A 16,995-nucleotide genomic window follows, 5' to 3' on the forward strand; every position below is an offset into this window, starting at 1 on the left:
AAGTGAAAAAAGAGTAATAGTAGATTCTTGACCCCAATGAATATGATCCTCTTGCCTAAGCACGAGGTATTACTTGACAATCTCGTACACTTGTGAAAGAATTCATCAACAATCATACATATACCATCATTATAAGAGGAATCAAACTCTCTTACACTTATGCATTGTGTCGTACATATATACACCTTCCTCATAGGGAAATATGATTCCCCTTACATCTATGGTCTTGCCTATTGTGTCAACATGGCATGCCATGAAGTGTCATACAGACAAAGCATAAGTAGTATTTTTTTTAATAATATCATTCAAAACAAACCCAAAAAAATACCCTTGGCCGTTTTTGGTATTAAGTGTCTATATACTATAAGTCATCGTGGAAAATATAAAATAAAGTAGAAGTCGACTCGAAACATATATATATATATAATATTCCTCCCACTGAAACAAAAATTCATGATAATCTTTATACTTTATCCACTTCTATTTTCCTTTTGCGTAGTTGTATAAAAATAATACAATCTACTATTTCTTTTTCCATTTTACTTGCTTATAGAAATGCCAAGAAACCGCCGGCTGGCCATTGCGTAATCCAATCTCATCAACAAAACTCAGATAGAATTATGGAATAAAGGACAAACAAGATAGGCACGATACCATGGAGTTGTTGATCAATCAAATATTACATCAAGTAGATACAAGAACATTTCCTTTGCCCTACCTGACTTAATTTTATGACCTGCCTCAAAATCGCAGCCTTACAGAAATCTGAAACAACCCAGTAACAGACAAGAAATGATATGAGTGCAAATGCACGGTTTCTTTGGTTCTCACGTCAGCACTGTACCTGTTTTTGCTCATAGGCTTGAAAAATTTCTGGAGTTCTAATGCTGCCAAGAACATCAGCAGGCTTCCAACTTTCACAAATGCCACGGTTCACACATACTAGACAATTTCTCCACAAATATTGACATCAAGTCCCTAGTGAAGAAGAGAATGGGAGCAAAAAAGAGATTTAAGAGACGATGTATAGGAAAACTCACATTGCCTTAGCTGAAGCAAGAATGTATCCGTGTAAAGCAGAGCTCCTACTAGCAAATTTGTTCTATATTTATACCATGCAATTCGTAGAATAGAATAGTTCATGTGGCATATCTGGTTGCTGCAGGAATTAAACAGAAGATTCAGAAGAAACATTTGCAGTCTTTATGATTGATGGATCACCACAAAGAAGAGGCTCGGCTTCATTGGCGTAAGGAATGTTGGTTTGTACTTGGCTTTCTTGGTAACGAGCCCAAGTAACTAGGTACAAGCCAGAGATGATCAATACGCCCCCAATAATACTGCAAAGACATGAATATAGTTATGGATCAAAATCGGCCACACAAAAACAGGTAAAATTGTAGACATGCTTGCACAAACAAAGTAGAAATTATTATCAGCAGACCTATTCTAAAATTCAGATCACCGACCAAGATATTCATGAATTATGACAAAAATTAAGGGTTTAAGGAATAAACTAATAAGTTAGCAATGTTATGCAGAGGAAGACAGGTTTTATGAGGAATGAAAATGTAACCATAACTATAATTTATTCAAGTTAGGGAGCAAAACCTTCCAAGATAAATTGGGCTCCCAAGAAAAAGTGTTGATAAGATGGTCGATGCAGCAGGTTGGAGCGGATTATACAGTGCCACCAATGTTGGTCCTAGAATCCTATTGGACCATGTCACAACCCCATAGTTTACAGCAGATGCAAAAATGCCCTGATAAGGAAAACAATGAAAGTTAGATATTTAAACAAGGCTACTCACATGCTGCAGTAAAAAACACGGGCATCTTTTGGAACCATTAGGGCAAGCGGCAAACATTGTACAGAATACGTAGGGCATCAACTTACACAGTAATAAGCATATATATAGCCATGCTGGAATGCGCTTATCTTAGTAACTAACTAGATTAAGGATGATATGAAATTAAAACGATAACTTTAACAAACTGATCTACAGAATCTCACACACATTAAACTCTTTCCAAATACACCATGAAGACAAAAATCAAACCACATGCAAGCACCAGTGTACGAGATAAAAGACAGTTTCTAAACAAATGCTGTCAATGAAACCCAAAGGAGATTCACTTGAAGTGAAAGGGATAGGAACATAAACACCATTAATTATCAAGCTTTGGGACCATGAGAAACTTCAAAAACATAAAAAGAAATAATAAAGAATATTACAGCATAGACTATTGCAATAGTTTCAGATGGAGTCATTATCCAAGCAGAATGATCCTCAACTGTCAACAGTCCTGTCAAAACCATGAAGACAGCACCAAAAAAATACGAGTATGCTGTCAAAGACAAGCTGCATGGATATTTCACCAGAACTGGAGCCTGAAATTGTTAAGCTTCAAATAAGAAAACTGCTTAAAATAAAATGAATTGGCTGAATTAATATAAAACAACAGCCATGGGAAATTTACGAAACATATAATATACGTTAGCATGATATGGAGAGTTGTTGTTCGTCAACAAAAAGGAGATTTTGTGACAACAAATGATGTGACATATACAAAGATCACTAAAATTACAGAAATCACTAAAGCATGCTTTGGTAATCTCTCTAAAGTTCTTTGCCTGCAAAATGTGTACCACTAAATGTTAAGACGAGACGTTTGAATATAGTAAGATCATTACAATATGTATGACAGATATCAAATTAGGTAACAACAATTGGCAGCCAAGCAACTAGTAAAATATTCATCACAACAAACTACTTCAGCACCTTTGTTTTCTTTCCCTTATGAAATCCATTTAGCGGTGAAGGAATCTATTCTTATCTGTTAATAGCTAAACAAATAAAAGGATTGTTTTAAGACTTTTAACTGAATTCTGCTCCATCACAAAGTGAATTATGTGAAAAGAACATTAATAAAAAGATCTAGCACTAGACACTAAAACGAAATCCTCTTTTCTTTGGGAGTATTCTGTGTGTCAAAAATTTCATCTTTTGAAGGGGCATCTATACTCCCAAATATATCCACAAAGGGGCACATACCACCATCAGCAACAAATTTAAGACTTGAATCTTCCATAATGGTTTTGAAAAATCATTGTTAAAGCTTTTTCTCTCAACACATCATCAAGTGGAAAATTAGTCCATTGAAGTACAGTGATGGAAAATATTCCCTGCATTGATTGACTTGACATCTCCAGAAGGACAATAAGTTGCCTGACAACTTCAACTTGAAAAATTGATGAACTCAACCTTCAGTAATAATTGTGTATTATAATCCATACCGACAATAATATGACTATATAATGCACAACAACTTCATACATTATATACAGCTTCTGAAATTGAGAACCATTTGGAGTTCCTAATACACCTGTTCAGTTCTTATACCACATCTTATCTTTTACGCCTTGATCATTTTTTATGGAAAAATTACATACTATGCTTCTCAAATGCCATTTGATCAATTATTCCAAACATCTTTAAACTAACTGCAGGCTTGTTTTCAGAAATTCATCTCGATATTTGCGTTAGAAAAGCATACAGGTCATCTAATTATGCATTAGGCAATCCTTTTGAACTACGTGAATGAAACCCTTTTCCTTTCTGTGCATTCGAAAGCTTTCATGCTACCTTCACATTATATTTGATTGGTGGTCCAGAGTCATGTTTATGAACAGCTATACTAATGATATGCCAAATAAAATGAACGAAGGGAAAACTCCAAGCAAAGAAGAAACGAACACTTTTACAATGTGATACCTGCAAGACAAGATAAGCAGCCATAAAAAAACAGTTTCCAATTAAGCACACAACACCGATGTGCCATAGGCTAAGCTCAGAATACACCAAACCAGCAGATGCAAATCTTCCAACAGGCCCTGGCTGCATAAGTGTGCTTATCCCACTCGGAAACACGTGCTTAAAACCATCATGTCCAATAAGAGCAGGGCCTCTATAAAAGATCATTAAAACAGCACCTGTAATACAAAAAAGTGTCCCTCCAACTTTTACCTGACCATCTTTTCTGAGAATTCTTACTGTTTCAGCTCTGCAAATATTTAAAAATTAAAACTACAAAACAGGGAATAAAACAGCAATCGATTCAGCAAAAAAATCTCTTAACCACCTACCCAGTAAAAACAGCCAGAATGAATGTAAACACTGGAATACCAGGCTGAACAGCTGCAGCATAAGTAGGGTTTGTGAAGCTAAGGCCAAGCAGGAACAAGAGTTGATTGCAGAAAATCCTAGTAATCAATGAATACAAATCAAAGGAATTGTCAATACATTTATATATCAAAGGAAAAAAAGAAAGAAAGAAAGAAAGAAAGCATTTTGACATGAAATATCTTCACATCTCACCCTGTAAATCCTAGCAAGACAAATGAAAAAAACAGTCGTCCATTTAGTGGAGGGCGGACTCTTCTGCACACCAAGCAGGTACATCAAAACAGAGTCTTCGCAAGAAATTTACAAAAAAGAAAGAAAAAAAAAAGGGGCAGAATCACGACAAGATGGTACCTTTCTTTGAAGAAGGCAGCAGGAGCGAGGATTGAAACAGCGACAAGATCTCTGTAGACACAGAAGACAACCTGGTTCATCCCCACGTTCAAGGCCATCTTGGTTATCACATGGTAGCCTCCGTATAAGAGCTGAACCATCGTCATCCCCAAGTGCGCTCGCAGCTCCTCTCCACCTATCACCGGTGCCATCTCTCTCTCTCTCTCTCTCTCTCTCTCTCTTCAAAGTTTATTACCCACCAAGCGTTAGACTTTGTATTTGTTCTTTGGACCAACCAAGCAGACTTGGCCATCTTATCTTTCTCCTCCCACCAGGAACGCCCAAACAAGAAAAAGAAAACGTGTCGCCAAGAAATTTTTTTACGGGTTTTGTAATAGGCATTTACGAGAAGGTGATAATAATATTGGATTTGTTATCGGATATATCTAGAATTGTTTGATTACATGGTAAAACTAATTTATAAGGAAAATTACTTTAAGTACTCTGGAGTCAGCAGTTTTCTTCGTCTCCGTTTTGCTCACGATTAAAATCGTTCAGGTTTTTTTCTTTCTTTTTTTTCTTTTACTCTGAAGTTTCATTTTTGGTGTCAATGATGGTAATGTTGATAAAAATTTGAAGCTCTAAAACTGATTTAAACTACATTTCAAGATCCCTAAACCATAAAAAATACCTTTTCAGATTGATTCATGGGCGATCCGGTTGGTGGGAGATCCAACGGAAAAGTCAGTTATGAGTAAAGAAGAGTATGGAAAAAAAAATAATAACAGATCAAATAAATATTATAATATTCCTCAATATTTAATATAATAATAACTCTTGAGTATATATGGAATTATTTTTGTTAACCACCGTTTGGTATATTGGCATAAAACTTATCTCCTCATTTGCACTTGTTTTTCACACGCAGTTTGTCCAAATTAGTCAAGAACAAACTTCTAATAAATAAATATGTCATAATAATATTATAAAATAAATTTTTTTTTGACAAAGTCGACAAACATAACCCTACAAGAGATGCCAAGAGATAGACAAGTATGATGGTGCACCAGTTACGATGGTTTGACAACCCTCAGCGGATTTATTAACTCGACCAGGCATCACATGCGGCAATTAGAGTCTTACTATGTGCACGCTCAGAAAACATTTAAGGAATCGAACTGAGTTAATAAAACTCCCTTCAATGCAACCCTAAAAGTGTTAGGATCTTATCACTCTAATAAGGGAATTACCATGCAAAAAATGCATGCTAAAACACAACGGATAACAAAATTTTTAACTACAAGTAAATATGATAAAACCATAGCGCATGCCAGAGGTAGAATTAAATTCTAAATAAATAGATAATTAAAACTTATCCCCTCTACTATCACGTACACACGAACGCCTCTGGGAATCAAGCAGGTATGCTAGAACCTCAAGAAACAACACTTGTTTTTTGGTTCAAATAGCAAGCACCCGAGATTCAAAAGAAAAGCGGTTGTAGGCGCAGTGACGACAGGTTCTGGCTGCGGGATCCGATGGCTGCGGCCAAGGGAGAAGAGTGGGTGGTGGCTAGGGTTTCTTAAGAGACAATCTCTCAATCACTCTATTTTTTTTTTCTCTCTCTCTCTCTTTATATTAAGGTTAGACCATCTATTTATATTGGAAACCCAAAACCCTCATTTACAAAAAAAAAAAAACCCTTCACTCCTAATCAAATTAGTAATCTCTTCTTTACTTGATTAATTAAACCATTTTAATTAACCAAATCGATTATATTGGATCAACACTTAATAAGACCCAACCCAAATAAGCTATTCACTCCACCTAATTTAGGTTTTTCACTGAAACCCTAAATAGGTGGTCGAATAAGTAACAAATACTGAACCTTCATCCTGGCATTCTTAGTGCATAATCCTGTAGGTCGATTTAACATTGGCAATGAGCTTAAACAATTTTAACGTTCATAAATCTTAATTATTCTATAGCAAGATAATACAATTACCCAATATTAAATGAAGGCCAATTTCGAGAATTAATAGAAGTTATCTCAACCTCATACAATCCTTTGCCACTAAATATCTTAATTAGTATAAGGCATGGAGCGAGTCACCTTTATTTTAATGCTAATTAATTTCTTGATCTCTTAGTGAACTCATTATGTCAAGTAAATGATAACTCTTATCATTTCTCTTGGGCGTGGCCACGCACTACTCAGTCTCACTAATCAAGTGGCCAGTGATATTCACTCTCTCTACAGAGAGGGACAATCCTATCACTTCACTCATGTCTCTCAGTATGAACCGTGACATGCCCAAATATACATGTACTTCCCACTTAGTTACGAATGATGTTAGGCGTAAGTTAAACATGTAAGGATTCATCCGAGATCCATAGTGATTTCACGTCGAAGGATTCACGTATAGGAATTACTTGAGAAAAACACTTATGACTTTACAATCATATAGGGAGTTGGAATCTTATCACTCTGACAAGGGAATTATCATGCGAAAAATGCATGCTAAAACGCAGCGGATAACAAATTTGTTTTTAACGGCAAGTAAACATGATAAAACCCTAATGCATGCCATAACTAGGATTAAATTCTAAATAAATAGATAATTAAAAGTTATGCCTTTCTTTTGATGACGATTCCGAATGCACCCTTGTTTCCCCGAAATCGAAAGCGACCGCGAATCATGACTCCCCTCTACTATCACGTACACACGAATACCTCTAGGAATCAAGAAGGTATGCTAGTACCTCAAGAAAAAAGACTTGTTTCTTAGTTTGAATAGCAAGCACCCGAGATTCAAGGGAAAATGGCCAATAGGTGCGGTGGCGGTGGGTTTCAGCTGCAGGATCCGACGGCAACGGCCAAGGAAGAAGAGTGGATGGCGGCTTGGGTTTCTTAAAAGACAATCTCTCAATCACTCTATCTTTTCCTTTTCTCTCTCTTCATATTAGGGTTAGACTATCTATTTATATCGGAAACCCAAAACCCTCATTTACAAAAAAAAAAACCCTTCACTCCTAATCAAATTAGGAATCTCTTCTTTACTTGATTAATTAAACCAATTTAATTAACTAAATCGATTAGATTAGATCAACACTTAATAAGACCCAACCCGAATAAGCTATTCGCTCCACCTAATTTAGGTTTTTTGCCAAAACCCTAAATAGGTGATCGAATAAGTAACAAATACTGAACCTTTATCCCGGCATTCTTAGTGTACGATCCTGTAGATCCATTTAACATTGGCAATGAGCTTAAACAATTTTAATGCTCATAAATCATAATTATTCTCTAGCAAGATAATACGATTACCCAATATTAAATGAAGGTCAATTTCGAGAATTAACATAACTTATCGCAACCTCATACATTCCTTTGCCACTGAATATCTTAATTAGCATAAGGCATGGAGCGAGTCACCTTTATTTTAATGTTAATTAATTTCTTGATCTCTTAATGAACTGACTAGGTCAAGTAAATGATAATTCTTATCATTTCCCTTGGGCATGGCCACGCACTACTCATTCTCACTAATTAAGTGGTCGGTGATATTCACTCTCTCTACAAAGAGGGACAATCCCTTCACTTCACTTATGTCTCTCAGCATGAACCGCGACATGCCCAAACATACCCGGACTTGCCACTTAGTTATGAATAACGTTAGGCGTAAGTTAAAGCATGTAAGGATTCATCCGAGATCTATAGTGATTTCAGGTTGAAGTATTCGAGTACAAGAATTTCTTGAGAAAAACACTTATGACTTTACAACCATGTAGTGTTCTCAAGAGCAGATCAATCCAGGTACATTGTTCCCTAACATGTGTCTATGTCCTTTGATTGATATCCCATATCTTATGACTTGCAAAAACAAGATCATCCCACGAAAGACATACTAGTCTTAAATTATTTTCATTCCCATTAAAATAATCGACTACGGACATTTAGAATATTGTTATAGTTTTATGCATCAAGGTTTTACTATGCAAATCACGCATTTGATAACTTGAGTAGAACCAATATTGAAAGATATTTTATCTTATTAACTATGCACAGAAATATTAATAGATTAAACAATACCTCATAATAATTATCCAAGTAATAAGAGTTCATAAAATGTATTGGGGCTAGGGCTTACACTAACAATCTCCCACTAGTACTAGTCCCAATCAGGTATGACTCTAACACCAAAAAACCTTACATGACAATCATGTTTTGGCCTAGCCAACTGCTTGGTCAAAGGATCAGCTACATTGTCTTCTCCAGTAATCTTACAAACTTTCACATCTCCTTTATTGACGATCTCCTGAATAAGATGGAATCTCCTTAGTATGTGTTTGGACTTTTGGTGTGACAGGGGCTCCTTTTCTTGTGCTATGTCCCTGTTGTTGTCACAAAAGAGGTTTACTGGATCTAGGATGCTTGGGACAACTCCTAATCTAGTAAGGAACTTCTTAAGCCAAACTGCCTCCTTAGCAGCATCCGATGCAACTATATTCTTAGACTCTGTGGTAGAATCAGCGACGGTGTCCTGTTTTTGAGCTCTTCCAGCTCACAGTACCTCCATTCAAGCAAAACATATGACAAGATTGTGATTTACTGTCGGTGACATTGGTTTGAAATACAACACAGTGTAACCCGTTATAATGAGCTTATTCTCACCACCGTACACTAAGAAGTAATCTTTAGTCCTTTGCAAGAACTTAAGAATACTCTTGATAGTAAACCAATAGTGTCCCCTGGATCCTATTGGAATCTGCTAATTATGCTTAGTGCATGTACGACATCCAGCCTAGTACATAATATGGCATACATGATAGATCCTATAGTAGACGCGTAAGGGATCTTACTCATGTGCTCCCTTTGTTCTTCAGTCTGAGGACAATCCCTTTTACTTAGAACAACTCCCTGAGACATGGGTAAAAATCATTTCTTGGAGTTAGACATACTGAATCGTTTCAGTATCGTATCTTTGTACTTTTCTTGACTTAGTCCCAAAAGTCGTTTTGATCTATCCCTATAGATCTTTTTACCTATTATAATCTCAGCTTCACCTAAGTCCTTCATTGAGAAACACTTCCCCTAACCATTGCTTAACATTTAACAAGGTTGGGATATCGTTTCCAATAAGCATGATGTCATCGACATATAACACAAGGAAAACGACTACGTTCCCACTAACCTTCTTATACACACAACACTCATCCTCATTTTTTAGAAAGCCAAACCCTTTGACTGCCTTATCGAAACGGAGGTTCCAACTTCGGGATGCTTTCTTGAGACCATAAATGGACCTCAGTAGCTTGCACACCTTATTAGGGTTCTTCTGATCGACAAAACCCTCAAGCTGTATCATGTACACATCCTCAAGGAGGTTTCCATTAAGAAAAGCCATTTTGTCATCCATTTGCCATATCTCATAGTCATAATATGCTGCTATGGTAAGAAGCATCCTACTGTCTTTGAGCATGACAACTGGTGGAAAGGTTTCGTCAAAGTCAATACCATGAGTCTGTCTGAAACCTTTCTTCGATAGTCTACCTTTGAAGGAGTTATCATCTTACATTTGAAAATCCAATTGCACTCAATGATCTTAGCACCTTCCGGTGGATCAAACAAAGTCCATACTTGGTTATCATACATTAATTGGCATTTCGGATTTCATAGCTCCAAGCCATTTATCTGAATTAGAACTCTCAATTGGCTCTCGGTAGGTGATGGGATCATCCTAATCCAATAGCTCTAAGCTTTGATCGTCAGTAATGAGAAAACCATATTTCCCAGTCTCGTGACAAATCCTACCAGACCTTCTTGGTTCTTGTGTAATGGGTTCGGGTTCCACAACTCTTTATTAATCCATTTCCACTTCCAAACTATCATCTACAGGAATTTGTGGTACTTGAACCTCCTCAAGTTGTAATCCATTCCCACTGTTCTTTTTGAGAAGAAACTCCTTCTCCAAGAAAACAACTTTCCCAGTAACAAACACTTTGTTCTCGTTAGGGTTGTAGAAATAGTATCCCTTAGTTTCCTTGGGATACCCCACAAATAGGCATTTATCGGTCTTGGATGCAAGCTTGTCTGATGTTAACTTTTTAATATGTGACTCGCAACCCCAAATTCGTAGAAAAGTCATATTAGGCTTTCACCGAGCCCATATCTCATATAGTGTCTTTTCAACTGCCTTAGTTGGAGTTCTATTTAGCAGGAATGCAGTAGTCTCAAGGAATATCCCTAAAAGGATATTAGAAGACCAGCTTGAATCATCATTGATCAAACCATATCCAATAAAGTCTGATTCCTTCTTTCTGATACACCATTCCACTGAGATGTTCCAGGAGAAGTGAGTTGTGAAACTATTCCACACTCTCTCAAATAATGATCAAACTCTTGGCTTAAGTATTCACCACATAGATCTAATCGAATGGCTTTAATTCTTTTGCCAAGTTGGTTTTGTAATTCATTCTTAAACTCCTTGAATTTCGCAAAAGTATCGGACTTGTTCTTCATAAGATAGACGTAGCCATATCTATTGAAGTCATCTATAAAAGTAATGAAGTAGTCAAAACCACCTCTAGTATATGTGCTTAATGGTCCATATACATCAGAGTGTATTAGTTCCAATAAATCACCTGCCTTTTCACCTTGTTTGTTATAGGATCTTTTAGTCATTTTGCCATGGAGACAAGATTCGCATGTATCAAATGTTTCAAAATCAAATGAGCCAAGAACTCTATCCCTATGAAGTCTTAAGATGCGTTTCTCATTTATGTGACCTAAACGACAATGGCAGAAGTATGAAGGGTTCGACTAGTTCAACTTATCCCTTTTAGTATCTATGTTATAGATGAACTTATGGTTTTTAAAGTCTAGAACTTAAAGGCCATTACTAAACATAGCATTGCAATACAGAATGTCCTCAATAAAAATGGAAATAACATTATAATTAATAATGAAGTTATAATAATCATTATCCAGACAAGAAACTGAAATAATGTTTCTGCTCATAGCAGACACATAATAACAATTTATTAAATTCAAAATAAGTCCAGAAGGCAAAGTTAATGAATAGTCTCCTATCTCTATTGCAGCAACCCTTGCTCTGTTCCCTACTCTTAGGTCAACTTCTCCTATAGCCAAATATCTCCTATTTCTCAGTCCCTACACATTTGAACAAATGTGAGAACCACATCCGGTATCCAATACCCATGATATAGAAATAGAGAGATTAAATACAAAGGTATTTTTTAAAATTGTAAAAAAATAATTTTTGATATTATAATTTAATTATTTATTTATCTAAATGCTTTAAATTATATTTTTCAAAATTTTATACGTAGCGATATTTTGGTAAATACGAAGATATTTTAAACAATTGTAAAAAAATAATTTTTAATATTAACATTTTAATTATTTATTTATCTAAATAATTTAAATTATATTTTTCAAAATTTTATATGGAAGGGTATTTTGCTAAATTTGACATATTACTGAGGTGTTTACCATGACTAACCAAACATTGTAATGAAATATTACCAGTAATATAAATTCTCAACCAAATATGGTAATCTTACATTACAACAACATTCCCGGACATGTAACTTCTCAATCATATTACCACGGTAATCTCATTACCATGGTAATATATCATTACTTTGAACCAAACACCCCCTTAGACTATTTCATATCCTCAAAAAGTTTTTTTTTTTTTCTGACACCCTCTAACAACTTAGTACTTTTGTTAAAAATGCCTTTTAGCGATTTTAAACGGAAACGAAAAAATAATAAACAACAAACTAAGATGTTAAATTTCAAAAATAAATATTAGACAAAAACGTTACATAATAAATGAAAATTTATCTAGTTACATATAAACACACAATGTTAAATAAAAAAATATACTTAATAAACAAGAAGTATATTTTTTAAACGGGGAAAAATTGGATTTTTAAAAAAATTAAATTGATGCAAGGATTGAGAAATAAGTAAACTGAAAAAAGAGGGACTGCAGTGAAAATTTGAAAAGTTATAAGGACTAATAAATAATTTTCATATATTGTTTATGGAAATTTTTTACACAATTGTTAATCAAATTTGAAATTATTTAATAGAAATCTAAATAAATATATTTTAAAATTAAAATTTTCTTTAATTACAAGTGTTTAATAATAAATATTTAATTTTTTTTAAATATATTTATTTGAATAAATAGTAGTGAGGAGAATGTTAGAATATTTCTAATATATTCAGTTCCTATTTTGTGCTCTAGGTGACATCTGCATGATGATGAAGGTCTACAACTCTACATGTTAAATGTCATAGTATCTGGGCTTGTATAACATTTCATCCTTATCCATGACATTTTATTTTTTTTATTATTGCTATTTTTTTATCTATGTTGCTTGGGAAATAAAAAACTCCAAATATTTATTAAAATTGACTTCTTTTTATATGAATAATAGTCAAACAAGAGCCCACTAGTTTTTGTCATTCCTATGTTCTCACGTCATAAATGATAATAGCCGTACATTAGAGGACCCCCTCAACAAATGGCATCGTTTACCTCCACTAAAATTGCAAAAGATATTTTTTGCTTGGGGTCATTCCTGTCATTGAGGAATTGTCCTTGGAATTGACAACACAATGCATTCTGTTACTCGGCTCTACCCGCATATATGCAACCGGATGGATGTTGTTGTAATGTTATTGAGAGAGAAAAATGACAGTGCGGTAAAAGAAATATATACATATTTAGCTGTAATGTAAGGTTATTTTCACAAATACAACAAATATATACATGATTCGGGTGTGTGTAAGAACTAAAAATTTAATCATCAAATTCATACATCTTGATATAAATTTTAATTTTTAAATCCCCACACAAATATTTTATGCAATGAGATCAATATCGTCGGACTATAAACCTTTAAGCTACTTAAAATATGAGTTATTTCAATATTTATAAATATATTTTGGTTTAAATGTAAGGTTAATGTTTGCACAAATTTTCATGGAATCTTATTTTCATTATATTACCATTCATAATCAATTTTTACTGTACTTGAGATGCCACAAAATAAAAGTTATCCTCATCTCCAACTTTAATTCTTACTATCTGGCGGGTTCCATTTCATTACTGTAATGTCCTCTAATAGTTGAAGATTCATATTTGTCATTCCTAAATTTGTCTTGAAAACCTCACTATCTCCAAGTTTGCTCATATATTGTTTAAGGGTCCGTTTGGATCATGGAATAGGAATGATAATAGTAATGGTAATGTGAATAGGAATGGGAATGAGAATGAAAAAGTTGTTTGGTTGGAAAGAATAAAATATAGGGAATGGGAAAAGTGGGATAGAGAACTATATGTAAATTACTTTAATGTCCTCAATATAAGTAATGAAAACTTATATATTAATAAGTACATATAAATAAATATTTATATTTTTTAAATTTTTATAATTAATTATTTAAAATAAATAATTTTTTTTTATCATTATTCACTTTAATATTAATTATTTAGAGTAAATAATTATTAGAATTAATTATTTTACAATTTTATTATTGTTGAAATTATGTTTAATATTGTCTATCAATAGTTAAAATTATTGCTCATATGAAATTATTATTATACTTAAATATTTTATATGTAATACACAAGATGGATGATAAAGCAAGGAGGCTAAAATTGTCAATTCCCACCTCAATCCAAGCATTACCCCCAATTTGTGGGGTAATGACAAGAGCTAGTTGATCCCCATCACATGGCCTTCTCCTTGGAATTCTAAACATGCCTAGAGGTACCTAAACATGGGTATAGATGGATGGGGGTAATGTTTCCCATACCTAGGGCTCCATTAACCCCATCCAAACGGGTCCTAAGATCCACATGAGATCTAGCCGCAGATTCACCTCAAAGTAACTTTGCTTCTACAATGCAAGCACACCTACATCTTCTAAAACCATTGTGCATAAGTGAGTTGAAAAATTGAAATAGATGAAAGAATTTAAGATTAAAACATTCCAAGAGCACCATGGCTACATTGCATCCAGGCTGTGCTCTCAGCCATGGCCATGGTAATTTCGGCAGGTTAGAATGCTCGGTTTTGAGAGCACCATCTATGGCCTTGTCAACTAGCAGATAAAGTTATCATCGATTAAAAGACAAAGATTCTTTTGTAAAATTTCGAAGTGTTTTTTTGTGGCATCCCAAAATTTAAAAACTCATATTAAAATTTGCTATTATGCATATTTACACTAAAATAATATAAATATTGAGCAAGTATATTTTAAATAGTCTTTAATAAGTTATGGGCTTGAAACAAAAATATAGTAAATTCTGCGGGTTAATGTTAAAAAAAAAAAAAACTTTTTGGGGTTCCAATTTATATATATAAATATATATAAGTCTCTTAACCTTCTACTTCTTTTTCTCACCTAGCAGCTATTATTTCTAAGTAAGACCTCCAAATTTTCTACTCTCTTTGCTCTAATCTTTCATGATAAGCGAATTCTTTACAAATCAAAACAATAAAATCAAATTTAGAGGGTTATTGACGTTAAAGATCATACTATAGTTAAATTGCACGATCCTTTTTTTCTCATTTCCTATTAACCAAATTTGATTTGTATTTATGCAATTCTGGTGAGGTGTATGCTTGATTGAAGAGAAAAATAGATTCTAATGTTATAATATTATTAGAAAGTATAAAATATATACAAATGTTGATTTAATCAAAGAGAAAAGGAGATTGGTATTTGATTAATTGTGGATGGCTAAATTTGCATGATAGATCAGAGGATTTATTTTGGTATTTGAAGAAAACTTCATTAATAAGAGAAAATAATCTTAACTAAAAGATTAATAGACATCATTGTATATTCATATCATTAAGTAGTGATTAGAATCTATTATGAGTATATGTGTTTGGTTATAGGTGAGCAGGATATGGGTAAATCATAGGGCGGACATAAGTTTGTTTTGTTTAGATAAGAGATAAGTACTCTATTTATATTTTTATATAATTGTCTGTTTATTTGATTGAGTGATTACTTTGTGTAAGTACTTATACTTATATGTACATGTATGTTTGACTATGTGAATATATATATATATATATATATATATATATATATAATTGAGTTTATTGCATTGAGTGATTGCTTTGTACATACATCTCATGAAAACATTGAGTATGATGCTATTATTCTTTGATTGATGCCATGTTAAAGTTTGTGTTGTCATATGTTAAGAATGCATTATATTGTTTCAACTAATGATTTGATGAGAAGGATATAATGGAAATATGTGGTAGATGATTAGTTAGTGCTTGCTTAGGTTTTGTATGCCCTATAACCTAGTTATTAATGTTGTGCATTATGAGCATATTAGCACCTATTTGTATAGGTGACAATAGGATGTTGGTACGCTCCCTGCATAATCACAAGTGCATGAGTCGTATGAAGTAATACAATGTACCCAATAGATGATCAGATAGTCAAATCCATACGGATCATCAATCTTCTAGTACTACTTTGTCTTCCAATATCAAGCCTGCTCAAAGGTTTGGGAAATGTTCTAATATATGAATCTAAAGAAGGAATAAGAATGGTGAAGAAAAGATGGAAATCGAAGGTATAAATCTAAATAGAAACTGTGATGAGGAGTAGCACCCCAGACCAATCCCTTAGTAAAACATATAGTGACTCTCCTACAATGATTATTAAGTACATCCTATGGATGGTATATGTACTCTAGAAGCAATGCCACATCTACGATAATCAAATACACAAAGTTTTGCAACTGTAACTATGGAAATCATGCACACCGAGTTTTACAATTACCCTACGTAAATCACAACTATGGTAATCAACACACGTCGAGTTTTATAATCACAACTATGCAAATAATGTACATCAAGTTATGTAACACGAGTTTCAACGTAGAAAATCAATAGAAATCCATAGCCATTGCAAAAGAGTAAATCAAATGCATATTACCATCTATGTTCATAAATCTGGGGCACTGGAGAGCGGTTATCCCCTCATAGGTTCACACAACATTTGAAAAATAAAGAAAAAAAATTCAAATAGAAATTTATTGACTCCCTATTGTTCTCAATCTATCTAATTGTGCTCCGAGGATCTATCCATCGGTTGAGCCCCACTTCAAATAGTGCCTCTAAATCTTCGCTCTAATCCCTAGTTATATGGTTGATGATTGCATTTTATATACATATTTTAATATATCTCTTATCCATTTTTTCCTTATCTTTGTGTTCTTGTGCAGATTAGAAAAAAGTTTTACAATGAATTTACCATTAAAAGAACAAAGTTGCAAACAACCAGGGTAAGCACGACCTAAGCATAGGCATGCTTTTGAGCCGTGCAGATTACTGGACTTCAAGAAATGTTCAGAAGATGAAAAACACGGTCACTATTCCCAGAGCCCCTCATGATATCAAA

The 16,995-nt window shown here is 33.9% G+C and overlaps 1 protein-coding gene across 2 annotated transcripts; it reads right to left on the reverse strand.

The window, feature by feature from the left end:
- Positions 1 to 598: 598 nt before the first annotated feature.
- Positions 599 to 4,946, reverse strand: LOC120272096 (WAT1-related protein At5g45370-like). 2 transcript variants are annotated; one of them, XR_005540144.1, is made up of 8 exons: positions 4,539 to 4,946; positions 4,380 to 4,442; positions 4,148 to 4,264; positions 3,777 to 4,065; positions 2,237 to 2,392; positions 1,612 to 1,763; positions 1,115 to 1,340; positions 599 to 978 (listed from the first exon to the last, which is right to left on the reverse strand). XR_005540144.1 is itself a non-coding variant. In XM_039278838.1 (7 exons), exons 1-7 carry the CDS (start codon positions 4,727 to 4,729, stop codon positions 1,169 to 1,171), a joined length of 1,140 nt encoding a protein of 379 aa, XP_039134772.1. In that variant the 5' UTR covers positions 4,730 to 4,946; the 3' UTR covers positions 599 to 1,168. The 2 variants fall into 2 exon arrangements, 1 of the variants encoding a protein (XP_039134772.1); XM_039278838.1 differs by having other exon boundaries at positions 599 to 1,340.
- Positions 4,947 to 16,995: the final 12,049 nt, after the last annotated feature.

This window comes from Dioscorea cayenensis, chromosome 11, assembly GCF_009730915.1.
Source record: "Dioscorea cayenensis subsp. rotundata cultivar TDr96_F1 chromosome 11, TDr96_F1_v2_PseudoChromosome.rev07_lg8_w22 25.fasta, whole genome shotgun sequence".
In the NCBI taxonomy this organism is placed as follows: Eukaryota; Viridiplantae; Streptophyta; class Magnoliopsida; order Dioscoreales; family Dioscoreaceae; genus Dioscorea; species Dioscorea cayenensis.

Coding starts and splice junctions, on each gene's coding strand:
- LOC120272096 (XM_039278838.1), bottom strand. CDS start 4,729: ATGGCACCGGTGATAGGTGGAGAGGAGCTGCGAGCGCACTTGGGGATG. Junction 2,393..3,776: donor CTGCTTATCTTGTCTTGCAG/GTATCACATTGT, acceptor TAACAATTTCAG/GCTCCAGTTCTGGTGAAATA. Junction 1,341..1,611: donor AGCCCAATTTATCTTGGAAG/GTTTTGCTCCCT, acceptor ATGTCTTTGCAG/TATTATTGGGGGCGTATTGA.